At 39.0% G+C, this 17,315-nt stretch overlaps 2 protein-coding genes across 3 annotated transcripts in view; one reads left to right on the top strand and one right to left on the bottom strand.

The window, feature by feature from the left end:
- The first annotated feature begins 391 nt into the window (after positions 1–391).
- Positions 392–6,348, top strand: cyp1b1 (cytochrome P450, family 1, subfamily B, polypeptide 1). The gene is made up of 2 exons (XM_077236372.1): positions 392–1,538; positions 4,175–6,348. Exons 1-2 carry the CDS (start codon positions 547–549, stop codon positions 4,755–4,757), a joined length of 1,575 nt encoding a protein of 524 aa, XP_077092487.1. The 5' UTR covers positions 392–546; the 3' UTR covers positions 4,758–6,348.
- A 7,300-nt stretch (positions 6,349–13,648) lies between these two features.
- Positions 13,649–17,315, bottom strand: part of rmdn2 (regulator of microtubule dynamics 2) — a 55,132-nt gene continuing 51,465 nt past the window's right edge. The window contains exons 11-12 of one of the 2 annotated variants that reach the window (XM_077236370.1): positions 15,329–15,409; positions 13,649–15,228 (exon numbers count right to left, since the gene is read on the bottom strand). In XM_077236370.1, coding sequence (XP_077092485.1) covers positions 15,181–15,228; positions 15,329–15,409 — 129 coding nt within the window. In that variant the 3' untranslated portion in view covers positions 13,649–15,180. The remainder of the gene's footprint in view (positions 15,229–15,328; positions 15,410–17,315) is intronic. The other variant, XM_077236369.1, reaches the window with a different exon arrangement.

Raw genomic sequence — 17,315 nt, 5'->3', positions numbered from 1 at the left:
ACAGTTTCACCTCCAATTTTGCCCAATATATTTAGGCCCACGTTTTTTATTTGTAATATTTCGTAATTTCAGTAATTCTTTGGTGTATTAAAATTACGATTACCAGGTTTTGTTAGCATGATGACATTGTTTCACGCGAGATAGATAGATAGGTAGAGAGAGAGAGAGAGAGAGAGAGAGAGAGAGAGAGAGAGAGAGAGAGAGAGAGAGCGCGTGAGCGTGTGTGTGTGTGTGTGTGTGTGTGTGTGTGTGTGTGTGTGTGTGTGTGTGTGTGTGTGTGTGTGTGTGTGTGTGTGTGTAAAGGAGGAGACTCTCAGTGATGTGATTTAGTCGTGGATCAATTCTTGGATAAACTCATTTCATCTTAGACCAACCATCACAACACTTCTAACTTTATCCCACTCCATAATTGCATATGAATCACTCAGACACGCCGCAAGCGCTGGAAACTTTAACAGTGATCTGATGCTTAACAGGTAAATTGTGTGTGACCACTTCAAAGTTAATTTAAAGGCATTGATTTAAAGGCTTGTAAATATATCAAAAATGGATTTCCTAGCGGCTGTGGGTGATTTCATTCAACTTTGGACGCGGAGTGCTTTGCTGTCTCTGCTGGTGTGTTTAACGCTCATGTTCTGGCGGCGACCCGGTCGGTGTCAGTTACCGGGTCCGTTCCCATGGCCGGTCATCGGTAACGCCGCTCAGCTCGGTACCTGTCCTCATGTTTTCTTCACCCGGATGGCCCAGAAATACGGCAACGTGTTTCAGATCAAACTTGGCAGCAGAGACGTGGTGGTTCTAAACGGAGACGTGATTAAAGAGGCACTTATAAAAAAAGCCGTCGATTTTGCCGGCAGACCAGACTTCGCTTCGTTTCGGTTCGTGTCCGGTGGGAAAAGTATGGCGTTCGGTAACTACAGCCAGTGGTGGAAACTGCATCGGAAGATCGCCCAAAGCACCGTGAGAAATTTCTCCACAGCCAACATCTACACCAAACAAACGTTTGAGAAGCACATCGTGTGCGAGATCGGAGAGCTCATCCGTTTGTTTCTGACTAAAACTCGCGAGCACCAATTCTTCGAACCGCATCGGTATTTGGTGGTGTCGGTGGCGAACACTATGAGCGCCGTGTGCTTCGGAAACCGGTACTCGTTTGATGATGCGGAGTTCCAGCAGGTGGTGGGAAGAAATGAACAATTTACCAAGACAGTCGGAGCTGGAAGCATCGTGGATGTGATGCCCTGGCTGCAGTACTTCCCAAACCCAATCAAAACTCTCTTTGGCCAGTTTAAAGCACTCAACACGGAGTTTTACGAGTTTATTCATTCCAAAGTGGTGGAGCACCGCAAGACTATTTCATTGAGCCTCGTCCGTGACATGACTGACGCGTTCATCGTAGCTCTGGATAAAGGGCTGTCAGGGGGGCCGGGGGTCTTTCTGGGTAAGGAGTTCGTGCCATCGACCATGTCAGATATTTTTGGAGCCAGTCAAGACACTCTATCTACAGCTCTACAGTGGATCATTCTGTTACTAGTCAGGTAAATGCCTTTTTTTTTTTGGTCTACCATAAAAGTAAAATCTTAAAGGGATAGGTCACATATTGCTATTGCACACTCTTATTGCTACAATTTTTTTTATTAGTTTGTATATATTATTTTATTTTTTAATGAATAACATTAACACATTATATAATTAAATAAGTATAACATTATTTTTTAAATAACATAAAACTACTTTTGTGGGAAAAGAAGAAATATTGCTGGACTTTCAATCTGCTCAGTGGACAATGATTTATACTGTGAAGCTCCAAAAAGGAAAAAAAAAACATCATGATTCATTCAATATACTCTGCTTGACACTATCAATCAATAATCACATTCATTGCATGAAAAATAGCCGCTGCAATGCATCTCCCAGAAAAAAAAAGAAAGAAAAATATGGGTTTGAAACTAACATTAGTAGTCGTAGTAGTAGTAGAAGAAGAGAAGTAGTTTTTTTTTTATATAGCGCCTTTCCGTAGCTCAAGGTGGCTTGACCTTCCAACTACACTAGACAACCGAAAACGAGGGATGGACAATAAACCAAGTTCAGTTGGTCTAAGGGACCGGCCAGGGTGGTAAGAGTAAAGTAGATCAGACAGATATGGAGGTACAAGACCATTTAATGCCTTCAATGTTAGAAGTAATACATTAAAGTGAGTACATTATAACAGCATTGTTATTTATTTATTTATTTAGCTGAACTATGCAGTACTTTAAAAGGATAGTTCACCCAAAAATTATAAATGTGGCATCATTTACTCACCCTCATGTTGTTTCAAACCTGTATGAGTTTCTTTCTTCTGTTGAACACAAATGGAGATATTTCTGAAGAATGTTGGTAACCAGACAGTTGACGACAGTAGCCATTGACTTCCATAGTATGTTTTTTTCCCTACTATGGAAGTCAATGTCTACCATCAACTCTTTGATTACCAACATTCTTTAAAATAACTTCTTTTGTGTTCAACAGAAGAAAGAAATTTAATTTTGGGCGATTTATAGCTTTGCAGTGCGACAACTTACAGATTTACAAGAGTCCACGAGACAGACGGATCTCAATAACACCCAACAGCTTTTGTGTGTTATGTAACTCTTCCGTGCAGGTACTGGCAGCAAATAATGAGGGCAGGTTACAGAAACACAAAATGAAATCTGACCCACTAACACTTTTAAACATGTAGGCCACTATGTGAAACTCAACACAATGATTGATTCATGCAGGATACTAGTACAGATGAGACTTATTTTAGGCTTATTTTATATATAAACAGATAAGGGATACAAATTACATTCACATCCTCAATGAAAGAGCTATTTTGCTTCGCATTACAAGTGTTTTCAATATTGACATTCAATGTCCATTAGGAGTGTAAATATTAATCGATTCGTATCGATGCATCGATTATACAGCCGACGATTCGATGCATCGATGCGTCCGCAAGAGTATCGATTAATGTGTTTGTTTTGCCGCCTGTCTATTTTCAGCATCCGCTCATATGCGTACAAACGATTGTTGTTATGCACTGGGCTAACGTAACTAAACTGCCAGTGTGAATGCACCTTCAGTCACTTAGTCGGCGAATTCCAAGCTAGCAGTTACTAACGTAAACAAACAGGCGCTAACGTGTACAAAAGGCTACTTCAACAGCTTACTTGAAAAGTCTAGGGTGCTTTCACACCAACTCGGAACGGGCACGGTTCGCATGAAAAATCTCTAATTATGTAAACGCTGTCTGTCACGCTGACCCTGGTGCGCACTGGGATACCAAACCCGAGACTGCCTGGAGGAGGTGCGCTGAGTTCGGTTGCACTCGAACCGTGCCGCGGCTCACGTGAATGTGAAAGCATCACGGACTCGAGTGCGCACTTGTTCAGGAAGTAAGTGACCTGCGCATGCTTTTTAGCTGATTATGATGTATTTAGTTAAATAAAACACATGTAAGGGCTGATAGTGTTGATAATTTACCTTGGATAAGAGCGAGAGAGAGTCTGCAGTGTATTCACACACACACACACATAGCGCGTGGACTCAGGGCAACACATTAATGGAAATCCACTGTCTCCTGCGTTTGCAATCAGCAAAAAGCCAAATGCGGCACACAGTAAACCGGTGTTGTTCACTCAGCTGTGCATAATAGCACCAAATAAAATAAAAAACACAATATATTGACCCGCGTTTTGTTTTCTATCATGTGTCGGTCACGTTTGCGATGAGGTAAGATGCACGGAAACGCACCAGGATTCGATAGAATCAAGTTTTGTACTGTATGCAGTAACTGTTATATTTGCTGTTCTATTTGCAGTGCATTGAGCACATCATACACATTATGTGAATAGAATACTGTTCCTGTATTCTCAATAAAAGGCAAATTATAAACTTTTTGTTGATTTATTTGAAACTTAATAGATATCATGTAAAAATATCGATTATTGAATCGTATCGAATCGTATCGCGGGGAATTCTGAAGTATCGAAAATAATCGAATCGTTGGCTTAAGAAATCGGTATCGAATCGAATCGTCATGAAGGCTCCGATTTACACCCCTAATGTCCATAATATATTCTTGGTGACTGGTTGAACTCAAGCAGTAGAAAGTTGAAACTGCTGAAAGAAGTCTTTACTTATATTACAGGTATCCAGATGTCCAGAAACGTCTTCAGGAGGATATAGACAGAGTGGTGGATCGCAGTCGCCTTCCAACCATTGCAGACCAGCCCCATCTTCCCTACTTCACAGCCTTCATCTATGAAGTCATGCGATTCACCTCGTTCATCCCCGTAACGATCCCCCACAGCACAACCACGGACACGTCCATCAATGGTTATGGCATCCCCAAAGACACCATCATTTTTATCAACCAATGGTCTTTGAACCATGACCCGACCAAATGGGATCAACCAGAGGTATTCAACCCACAGCGCTTCTTGGACGAGGATGGAGTGCTCAACAAAGACTTAACCACCAATGTGATGATCTTCTCTGTGGGGAAGCGCAGATGCATTGGAGAAGACCTGTCCAAGATACAGCTCTTCCTCTTCACTTCCTTGCTGCTACATCAATGTAGCTTTACAGCAGAAAGTATTCCCAGCATGGACTTTGAGTATGGGCTCACGATTAAACCCAAAGCCTTTAAAGTGTCTGTCACACTCCGTGATAGCGCAGAACTCCTGGACGGCTTGGTAGAAATGTCTCAGACTCCTACAGAACCGAGATAAAGACCTCAAGTTTGAAGTGAAATCAAAGCACACAACTTAAATACTCTGGCAAATGAAGGTTGGATAAGAAAACAAACAATGAAGAATATCTTATATCTGCATATGTGAAAAAATATCAATCTATTTATAGACTTCATATACTCAGGCAAAAATGTTCCTGCTCATAACGAGCTACAGGTATAAAAACTCACCCATGCATTACTGTAACTGCACAATGCACTGATGGTATACTCTGCAAGAGCAGCAAAGCAAAAGCTACACAACAGAACATTACAAGGCTTACTTTATTCATACAAATGAAAGCTTCCATGTTTGATTTCTAAGAGTTTTGAGACATGTACATGCATAGCATTATTTAGTCAAGAGATTTATATGTTACTAATTCTAGTTCTCCTAGTCGGTATATAGCACGCAGACATACAATTGCTTTTATTATGTTGACTTTAACAGTGTTCTGTTAATATTTTACATGACTGCATTGAGCATAAAGTACTTTTTCTTTGTTAAGTTGTTGCTTAGGGTCCTTTAGCTCAAACTAGCCCTGTGCTGCATTGTGAAAGTCACTATATAAGAAATTTGTACAGTACACTCTTACAGCACTTTATTGTTCCTCTTAATCCCTGTGCACCTTGATACTATTTCCAAGGTTTCTATTCTCACTACAGTATTGTTGAGGTCGATGCCTTTTTATTACTGACGTCTTACCATTAATCCATAATTACCAAACAAACATAGGTGGGTTTAACGCAGTCCACTTCCATTGTGTTCCCCGCAGCCTCCTTCCCAGTCTGGAGAATCTTGCAGTGGGTCACAGGACGTCTTCTATTAAACTATTCAGGACATCTATGTCTATAATAAGTTGAATGTGAGACCCATTTTGGTCCCACTTTATATTAAGTGGCTTTAAGTACTATGTACTTACATTGAAATTAATAATTTGATACAATGGACTTATTGTGTACATACATGTTTTTACATTGTACTTATATTTTGAAAATACCTGCATGTAATTACAGCTGTAATTAATTTATGTAATTACATTTGTAATTACACTGTTGACCCTTCCCTTACACCTTAACCCACCCTTAAACCTACCCATACCACCACACCTGACCCTAACCTTAGCAGTATCACATGTCAATAGCAGCAAAAGTGTTTTACAAATTCAACCTGAACACAATAAGTACATTGTACTTATTTTTCGATGTAAGTACATAGTACTTAAAGCCACTTAATATAAATTGGGACCCACATTTTGTATGCCTTGGGTCCCTTCTAGTTAGGGAAATCCTAAAGGGAAATTTCAGGGTTTGTTATCTAACTGTATAGTATGTGTTGTGACAAATTTTTTCTCGCTTCTAACTGCAGTGCTGCAATGTATATTTTTTAATTGTAATAGCGATGTTTGATTTGCGGTAATATCTTTTTGTACTGTAATAGCATTTGATGTTAATAGACTGTTGAACTGTGTTAGATCTACTATATATATTTTTTGCAAAACATTAATATGTAAGTTTATTACTGAACTGCTAATATTTAGTTCCCAGGCCATGTGATACCAACATGAAATATTATATTTTTTTCTACTTCATTTAAGGTCTGTCACTTGAAATTCTAAACTATATACAGTTTACAGTTTTGTGATTAAATGTAGTGCATTATATATATATATATATATATATATATATATATATATATATATATATATATATATATATATATAATTAATGTGTAAATAAATGTGTAAATCAAAATATCATTACTCATAATTGTATGATAGTAAATGCTTTATAAATGCTGTAAAAAAAATTGAGTAGCCTATGTAAAACATAACTGGCACACTTAATGTTGTATAAAAACAAATAATCCCTACTACCCTAGGAAAATAGTGACTAGTAAAAAATAACCATTCTAACTTTTTTACACATATCATATCTGCAAGCAGCCACTCAATTGGGAATTTAAAATAGAAGGAAAGTGTCTAGGACATACCCTTCCCTATGAAGTGCTTTATCTTGCTTTCCCAGCACATCCTGTTCTGATTTGCGGTTTGAGTGCGTGACAAGTCCAGATAAAGCCAGCTGATTACTGATACACCAACAACCGCCTGCTCCCATCCCAGATCACATCCCTGGTAAAGAAAAGAAAAAACGCTTTACTGTTGTAGGATTAACAGTATACTGTGGCAGAAGTGCTTTCGCCAAGGAAACTACTACTACTACTATACCGTTTTTTCTCCATTCTGTCACCTGATGGAGTTTTGGTTCCTTGCCACTGTCACATTTTTCGCCTTTGTCGCCATTGGCTTTTGGCTTGCTTAGTTGGGGACATTTAATTTTATATTTAACAAAATTAATTATTTTCCTGTTTATCTCAGTGAAGCTGCTTTGAAACAATCTGTATTGTAAAAAGCGCTATATAAATAAAGGTGACTTGACTACTGCCAACGACTTTATTTTATTTATTCATATTTATTATATACTATATCATAGTTGTTTTTGATATTTATTATTATTATTTATATATATTTTCTGTTTCCTTTTTAATTTGTTATGCGCTTTTAGTATTATGGTATTTTCTATATTCAATTAACAAAAAAGTTTTTTAAGTTAACGTGATTGTTTTCTTTTTCTGTTCTCTCTATGATTACTTTCAATACATCATTTAATGCTTATTTGAATTCTGAATGGCCATTTTTAAAATAGCTAATTTTTAAAATATGATTAAATTTTGATAACCCAAACAAAATATAACTATAATTAAAGCATCCAAACTTCATTTGAAATACAGCAAGTATGGCTATGTAATGTATGCACTGTTTCCTAAAAAGTGCTGCATCAGCAACTGTTCAATTCAATTTTGAAATACTTATGGTAGAACACAGCAATTGGTTGGCTTTTTTCTCCAATTTGCATAAAGCTCAGAATTTACTGACTTTTTGACAGTCTCATTGCTTGCTCTGCTGCCAGTTCTAAAAGTCTTCAGATCTAGAAGAGACGTTTAGGAATCCAGGTTATGGCCTTCAGGTATCATTTCTGTCCTGTAATGAGAGAACCGACTTACAAACTTTAGGTAATGAGAGACTATGAGATGGTTTTCAGTTCCTGAGGATGAACAGTTGTCCTGTTATATGATACTTCCAAACACGGAAGTGGTCAAATGTACAGAGAAATCACAATAAAAATTAAAGGATCCTATATGAAGACTTTTCCCTCTTCATCTGTGATGTGGCGACAAACAACACCTCTTCACTTGAACAAATGATGAAGGATTTCATTGGCTGGTTTATGTAGTCCACAATCATCCCCTTATTTAATGTGCCTTCTTTCAAAAATATTATCAACCCACCCAAAAAGTAAGAAACAATAAAATGGCTAATAATCAAAAGCATCAATAAATGGAGACAGCCTCAGTTCCCTATCAGTCAGTCACATGCAACATAACATCAATGATTGACTGTAACAAGGATAGTTGATCAGAGAAGGAGGTGGGAACCGGTGAACGTTTAAACACGTTAATCATAAAATAAACAAACACAAAACCAAGTAAAGTGGCAGCCCCTCTCTGACGACTGCCGCACACACATAAACAAAACATAAGGTAAAGTCCCAGGCCTGGTCCTCTCTCCTCTTGCACTGTCATCACTCCTTCTTTTATTCATCTGGATCTCCTTCCGTGAGACTCAAGGCCTGGAGCGGGGCACGCAGGTGATGCTCAATAACAATTGCGGTTTTACAGCCCTTACTTCATTGTACACAAGAAAGGCAATGGGTCACTACCCTTCACACGCTTTAGGTCAAGATGTTAACACAGAAGCGCATTTTTGAGTGCCCTTTTCTCGATTCTCCCTCGACACAGACCATTCATACCCTTTGCGTCTGAGGGGCAGACATATCAGTACAATTTCCTCCCTTTCGGACTGTCCCTGTTGCCCCGTGTTTTCACGAAGGTCACAAAGACTGTCTTTGCCATGCTAAGTGAAGTGGGTGTTTGCATTCTCAACTATCTCAACGACTGGCTCATCCTATCCCACCCGCGAGAACAGTTGTGCGAACACAGGGACCTGGTGCTCAGGCACCTCAGCCACCCTGGGCTTTGTGTCAACTGGGAAAAGAGAAAACTGTCCCCATGCTGAGGATCTATTTTCTCGGTATGGAGTTGGACTTGTTCAACGTAACGGCGCATCTCATGGGAGAGTTCGCTCAGGCAGTGCTGAACTGCTTTCATTTATTTCAAGGGCAGAACGGTGGTTCCATTGAAAGTATTTCAGAGGCTTCTGGGGCATATGGCATCCATGGTCATGACGCTCGGATTGCTTTATATGAGACCGCTTCAGCATTGGTTATACGGCCGGAAGCATTCAACGAGTGGAAGCATAAAAAAAGTGACGACAGTGGTGGACGAGAGAGGACCAGGCCTGGGCTGTTTTATCTTATGTTTTGTATGTGGCAGCATACTTGGAGGGCTGCTGTCTTTACTTTAGTTTTGTATTTGTTTTATTTTGTTATTAAAAATCTTTAAATGTTCACCGGTTCCTGCCTCTCCCTCCCCATTACAACAACGAACTTTGCTACATTGGTGCAGAAACCCGTGAGGAAGACACGCTGTCTGAAGGCCCTCGCTGCTGAGAGGGATTGCGGTGCTGAGGAGGTCGGGCAGCAAAGGAGCGGTGACACCAAGGAAGCATAAAAGGAGGAGTGACGACAGTGAAGGATGAGAGAGGATCAGGCCTGGGCTGTGACAACAACGAACTTTGCTACAAGAAGCAACTCCGGTCACTTCGTGCCATTCACATTCCGGGCGAGCTCAATCATGCAGCCGACATGCTCTCACAACAGCTCACGCTCCTGGGAGACTGGAGACTTCACCCCCAGGTGTTCCAGCTGATTTGTAGATTCTTTGCAGCCGAAAAGGTAGACCCCTTTGCCTCTCTGGACATGTGCCACTGACAGTTGTTTTATTCTCTGACCTTGGGGACCCTTTGGACAGATGCACTAGCATACAGCTGGCCCTGGGGCCTTTGCAAGTATGGGTTTCCCCCAGTAACCCTGCTCACTCAGACACTGTGCAAGGTCAGGGAGGACGAAGAGCAGGTCTGCAGTCAGTCGAGATTAAGATCCTGTCTCTTAAGACTGTGCTCACCTCCATCAAGAGGGTTGGGGACCTTTCAGTCAGCGAAACATGCCTGGAATTCGGGCCCAAAGTTTCCACCACTTCCATCAGGGACCAGGTGGTGAACTTGCAAACACTGCCCCCAGAGGAGGCAGACTGCATTTTTTGCTTGGGTAACATACGGAGCTTCAGAACCTCTCTCTCTTTGTCTGCTTTGGAGGCCAGCAGCATCCTCCATGCGGCAGAGGCGTCTGATGCCAGGTCTAGCACTTGTGTGTATGCCCGGGTGGTCAGCCCCTGTGCTAGACTAGGTCCACATGTTGTGATTCCCCTCTGGGTGATCCCATATGTGTATTTTCCATGATAAGGCTTCCCTGTTGACGAGCTTGTTCCCTGTTCCGGTCCACTCTGCCGTCTCTGTAATGGTACTGACTTCATCCCTGACAAGGCAGAATCTACCACAGAGACATTCCATATGAAGCACTTCCCTAAATGGCCAGTCCATATGTGTAACTCCACATGTTACCTCCCTACAGGCAGGATGTAGTATCTGTAGCATTCCTTTCTATTGGGAATAGTGTTATCCAATTAGTCTAGGGTAAGATGGAACAGCAGTGATCAACATTCCCCACATACAGCCCTGTCCATTTTTCCGCCCCAGCAGATGCGGCAGCTTACACGGGGCGCTGGGAAGGCACATCGATTATATTTCTTAGGGATCTTAATTCGTCAATCACTGACGTAATGTCAAACGTGACTGACTGTTAAGGAACATGTAGGTTAGTAATGTAACACCCATTCCCTGAAGGAGGGAACGGAGATGTTACGTCCTGTCGCCACAATCCCTGTAACCACAGGTGAGCGGCCAGGACACTTTCTCGGCTCCTCAGCGAAAACTTGATCAGTGAGTGCAGCACGCTTCCTTATATCCCCGTGTCACAAGGAGTGGTTCGCGATGCAAATTTCACTTGTCAATGTCCGTTGGCTTGTTTTGATACCATTCAAAGGTGACTGGGCTCTCAGGCGAGATCCCAGTTGGTCAGTCACTGACGTAAGTACATTAGTAACCTAGACGTTACCTTTCATTACATGATGTCAATTCACATAAAACATGTCAGTCCAGAAGTGTCTCTAATCAGAACCTGTTTTCTGCTGAAGACATTATTACTCCCAGTGTTTGGTTCAGGTGTTCAGACATGAAAAGGTTATTTTTGTTTACAACTGATGAGTGAGTCAGTATGAGTGCCCTGTAATATCACCTGTGACACCTGAAAATCAGCCCTTTTCATCATGTCTTCCTGGCATTGCCTATGGTTGGTCGCTCTCTGGACAAGAGTGTACAGGCATGATACTGACTGTAAACTACCTAAGTTGAAAGTGAAGTGTAACTTCTGTTCCACTATACAGAATTGTACAAATAAAAATAATGGCAATTATAACGGTCCAAGCACATTGAGCACAACGTGAAAAAAAAAAGTTGTCATCAGAAGTTTTGAACAAAGAAATTTGAAAATATCTGAATGTTTTTATAGATGGAAATGGAAGAGCATATGATCAATACTCCAATTCAACTTGATTCTAGACATTCAATTTGATTCTAGCCCATGTGTTTCCCTAGCAAAAATGTAAATATCACAGCACTTGCCTGAGTAGTGGGTGAAATTTGTGCATCATCATATCAAGTTTGGTGTCTCTGTGCTTTACATTTTATGATGTCAAGGCACTTTTAGGGCAGTTAAAGAACAATATTACCTGTACAACCACTCTATAACCCGGTTCCTCAGAGACGTCGGATTCAGTGGCCAAGAGTTGCGTCGCACAGTAAAGAACTTATCTGAAGCAGCAGAAAGGAGCAGCGACTGGCTGTGGTTGAGACAGAAAGATTCTAGCTGGCTGTGTGCAGGCCGCCATGCTACGGTTTCGTAGATTTCTTGAAAACCTGAAGAGTCTGTTGGTTTATTTATATAGGTTGTATAGTATTTGCAGTCATTACGTTCCTGTGTATATTGCGTGAATGACGGGTGGTTGGGCAGATATTGTGTTTTGCGGTAGGTAGTATGCCATACGGAACCGTTGCCACTGAAACTGCATATTAACGCACCAGTGGGGGTCGACAGCCTTAGTCAAACGGGTTGGTGCGTATGGTTGGGTTGCAGAGAGATTGTGAGATTGTGGTTAGGTCTCAGCAGCAAATGTTGGTTTATTTGTATTGGTTGTATAGTATTTACAGTCATTACGTTCCTGTGTATATTGCGTGAATGACGGGTGGTTGGGCAGATATTGTGTTTTGTGGTAGGTGGTATGCCATACGGAACCGTTGCCACTGAAACTGCATATTAACGCACCAGTGGGGCTCGACAGCCTTAGTCAAACGGGTTGGCGCGTATGGTTGGGTTGCGGAGAGATTGTGGTTAGGTCTCAGCAGCAAGAGGGAAGTAGAGGTCAGTAAGCTGGGCTGAGTTGAGTGGGGGACGGAGGGGGGGGACTCTGGGACGCCAGAGTCACTGTCGAACCCTCTAGAGGTGTCGTGGGCTAGTCGACGAAACACTGAGGACGGAAGGTGCCCACTTGAAGACCCTAGAGATGTTCCCTACTCCGCTCAATCCAGAGGGTTGTTATGGGGGGACCGCACTGTGGTTGCAGCCGTTGTGTGTTCTGACGCGCAATACACTGCAGCTATTAACACCAGACAGAAGGAGATTCACGTCACCAGATGGAAAGAAGCGTAAATGGATGGAGAAGCATAGGTTACTGTAAAGCTACGTCTTAGTTGGTGATTATCTTGGCGAAAGCTGAGTACAAATCAGCATGAAGTTTTAACACCTACTCTCGTGTAATGCAAATCGTAATATCAGCACTAAGGTTATTATAGTTGACTAAAATTAAAAACAGAAACTAAAACCATTTAAAAAAAATGCTAACTGAAAATTAAACAAAAAAATTAAATAAAATAAAATAATTTTATTTCATCTAGTTGACAAAGGCAACATGTCTCATTTGAACGTAGTTTAACTTGTACTAAAACAACTAAACCTAAAACTAAAATAAATAAAACCAATACATACATATTTAAAAAAAGAAAAATAATAAAAATGACAAAAACAAAAATAAATACTAAAACTTTAAAGTGCCCCTATTGTGCTATTTTTAAGGTTTCTAATTTTGTTTTGGAAGTCTCCTACAACCGGTTTACATGTATCCAATATTCCAAGGTCAAAAACACTTTCCTCATATTATACACTGAAAGCCTGACAACGGTTTGTTCAAAGATTCAGTCTTTCTAAACTCCTCCTTTCCGAAACACTACTCTGCTATCTTTCACAACTCTAATATTTTTTTTTATTCTTAACTGTTTTAATTATTTTTATTTATTTTGATTATTTAATTTCTTCTATGTAAAGCACTTTGAATTACCATTGTCTTTGAAATGTGCTACAGTATATAAATAAACTTGCCTTGCTCTGATTGGTCAGAAGGCCCAGTCTTTTGTGATTGGTCTCCCGCTTACAGTGCACATCAGAAACAAAAACACCTATTACCATATCAAAGTGGATTTGCTGAGCTGAAAACAGCGGTTATGAACAACACTATTCCAGGCCTCAGAAAACAACTAGTGTTTGAGAGCGGGGCAAAGGAGACATTGTTTGCGGGCAGCCAATGATGACCAAAGGCTGGCATTATGCAAATTTGTTGTTACATACTTATGTAACAGGAGGTGAGACTGAAATTGCTGACGAGTCGTTTCGGCAAGTTCAGAATCAATTCTTTCAGACAATAACTTTGTTGTGCACTTTGATCTTTAAAACTTTGCAGACCTTTTTACATTCACAAACAGCTATATTACACACTGCATGAAAGGTAATATTCAAAAAAGTGGAAAAAAGAAAATGTAAAAAAATATTCTAAAATGGAAAAGGAAAATGTAAAAAAAAAAAAAAAAAAAAAACTGATTCAAAATATTAATGTTAACAATAAAAATATCTTAATTTCTAAGGTTAATTTCTAAGTTAGGCTCAAGTAGACTGCAATTATGTTTGGTGTCGCTAATGCTGCTGAAATGACCAAATAAAGATATAAATGAGTTGTAAATTATGCCACACCAATAACAGAGTAAAACATAAAAATAAAAAAAATACTAAAAAATATGATCAACGTACAACACAATTCAGTGAAAAGGTCTGAATTCACCTTACTGTATATTGTAATGAGCAGCAGCAATGCAGTGATTATCTTCATATGCACGGTTACAGTATCAATGTTCTGTACAGATCAACAACAATCTAAAATGTAGAGCAAGTGCAATCATGTAAACATACAAACAATTATTACATTCTTAATGCTAGATCGTATAAACACTAAAAATTACATTAAAACAATATTAGCAATTACATAATAGGAAAACTTATCTTCCACTTACATGATCCCCATAATTTCTTAAATGTAGAGGTTTAGCGGTTGTCTTTGGTCAAAACAATTTATATGAATTAAAATGTACACAAGTCATCAAAGTTATCTGCTTATAATTCATATTGAAAAACAAAACAATACAGATTCCAAAACGAGAACTCAGATAAGTGATTTAGTCCAGATTGAGCTGTTTGGGTATCTGTGAAAAAAAAAAAAAATCCTAAATATATATATGGACAGAATTTCAGCTTTCATGCACAGTCTTATATCAGCAGCTTTTCGGACAAACTAATTATTGAATGTGCCAAAGTTCTTCAAAAGATATTCAAAGGTTTGTTTCAGACACTTATTAGGAGGTAAACTAGATTCCACAAATATAACTTTATAGCCATGCTGTTTTATGAAATAATCTGTAGGTACAATAATAATTTTGGATCAAATCCTGATTACAAAGTACACACAAAAACATGCCCCTAAAAGGCACATTAAAACAAAAGTAATTGATGCTATTAATAAAACAGATCTTTCCTGTGGTTTTGGGTCAAAATATGTTGCAAGCTGCAAGTGTCTCTTCACCCAAATAATCCACAAAAAAATTTATCCTTTTTACAAAATCTAAAAGATTTTGTGGGTTTTGAAGATATCATTAATGTGAAATTCATTCTAACGGCAGCCAGTGATAGTCATGGCGTTGTCAATAGATGACAGCCATGTTGTGTATTGCAACATTACTGTTAATGTGTAAAATGTTCCTGGGGGGAAAAAGAAAAAAAAATTAAAAGAAATTGTCCTTGTAAAACACATACAGTATATTGTGCATTTTAATCGATGCACAATGAATCACGTGTCCAAAGAGATGAAACACAAAGACAGAGAGCCTTTTTTCCCTTCTGTTGGAGAAATATTAAAGTGATGCAACAAGAGAATCCAATTCCTTCTGTGCCTCCACATCCTTTTAAGAAAGTGCAAAAATAATTCAGTTACTGACATAGAATTACAATGACAAGAGACTCAAAACTATTAAATCTGATTCATCCGAATAAGAAAAACACCTCTTTAGTCACAATGCTCATCGCAAAGGCAGCGTCACACATCTGTCGGGCATGACTCCTCTGACCCAAGTCTTTGTAACACTAACAGGAGAAAAGTAATATACAGTAGGCACAGTTACAGTCAACCATTTCAATGTTCTTAATTATCTTTTAAGTCTTTACTGGCTCAGTTAAAAAACCTAGTGAGCTACCTATACGACATATGTGTGTTACCTATGTAAAAGCTGTTCCAAAAGGAAATAAAAAAAAGCATCTAAGATGGAGGAATATATTGGAGCAATGTCAATTATGTACTATAATGTTCAAAAGTTTGGAGTCAGTATTATTTTTAAAATATTTTTTCGAAAAACCCTGTTATGCTCACCATTGCAGCACTTATCAAAAATACAGTAAAAACAGCAGTAATGTAAAATCATAACCATTTAAATAACTGTTTTCTATTTCTATTTTTTTTTACGTATTCATGTGATTGCAAAGGTAAATTTTCCTCATCATTACTCTCGTCTTCAGTCTCACATGATCCTTCAAAAATTATTCTAATATGCTGATTTGGTGCTTAAGAATTTTTTTTTTACTATTATCAGTTGAAAAGTTGTGCAAGTTAATAATTTTGTGGAAACTGTGATCGTTTATGAATAGAAAGTTCAAATGTGCCCTTAACGAGTCCTTGCTGGGTAAAAGTATTAAAAACTTTTGAATGGTAGTGCAAATCTATTTGTACTTCATTCATTACCAAAAACTGAAATCAGTTAAATAAAAATAGTAATTAGCACACATTAGCTGAACATGCCTATTTTAGAGTAACCGAAGCTGAAAAAGCTAAATTTATGATCCCACTTCAGTCAGATTTAAATGTGGATTTGACAAATGCTATTAAAATTTAACCATTACAGATAGTTCAGGAGATTTCAGTCTTTCTCTTCCTCTTTTTAAGTTTATGGCCATCATATTTGTATGACAAGAGTTTCTGCAGGAGTAAGATATTTTAATGTTCAGTTTTGTGTCACTTTCATTTTCCTGGACTTTTAGTTTGTAACTCTTTCCTTGGTTTCTAAAAAGTTCTCATTTGTTGACATAGCAACTCATTGATTGATCGACATTTTCCACCTGTTCCTTGTTCATCATTTTGTTGCTCTGTGTATATATAGCCCCCAGTTTGAGTTGTTCTTGGTCTGTTCTCGTCTTATGGTGCCACACGATGATGTTCTAAAAACTGAACAATTTTTCCTTTGAGGTTTTCACGTACAGACGAAAATGTTATCAAAACCATCTCCGTTCACACGGAGGTGAATGTGCGTATTACACAGCTTATTGTACCGGTAAGTCAATTGCGTTCGAACCTGCTGCTGTATTACGCACAGACAGTAGCGTGCATATCACGTGAAGATTGATCATTCAGTAGCGCAGAAATGTATTGTAAACTCTGTTCTGTGATTTATCAATTAAATAGCTTAGAAACGGAAAGTTCTAGCAAATATTTCTTAAAGGAGAACTCCGGGCAATTTTTAAGTTAATCTTGATCGTTATACCTTTGTGAGTAAGTCTATAGAAAAAAAAACCGAACCGGATTGGTGCTTGCAACACGGAGCTGTTCCCGCAAATGCCCAGAGCTCCCACCCAGCTAAAACGGCAGTTATGGGGGCATATACATAAAGAGTGTCTTTGTGCCTCATAACTGACACAAAATGCAATTAAAATGTCTGTCCAACATGAACAGGGCCCTTACATGTGAACAAGATGCATTTAAAAACTTAGCCATTGTTTAAATTCACCTAAATATTGTTTTAGACGGCTAGCTGTAGTCTCGCGCTGAAGTCCAGTGGGAACTCAGTTCTTTGAAATCTTATAATGGGCCATGTTTGGATCTTCCATCTGGACAACCTTACAAAACAAATATCAAAATCAACACAAAAATGTGTTACAGAGCACAAAATGAAGCTTCTGCAATGACCGTCCCAGTTCCCTGACCTGATGAGCTGAGTGAACT

The sequence above is a fragment of the Siphateles boraxobius genome, unplaced genomic scaffold, assembly GCF_051911475.1.
Source record: "Siphateles boraxobius isolate OS27281-9 unplaced genomic scaffold, OSU_SipBor_1 20, whole genome shotgun sequence".
NCBI classification, from domain to species: Eukaryota; Metazoa; Chordata; class Actinopteri; order Cypriniformes; family Leuciscidae; genus Siphateles; species Siphateles boraxobius.
This window is presented reverse-complemented; position numbering and strand designations above follow the sequence as displayed.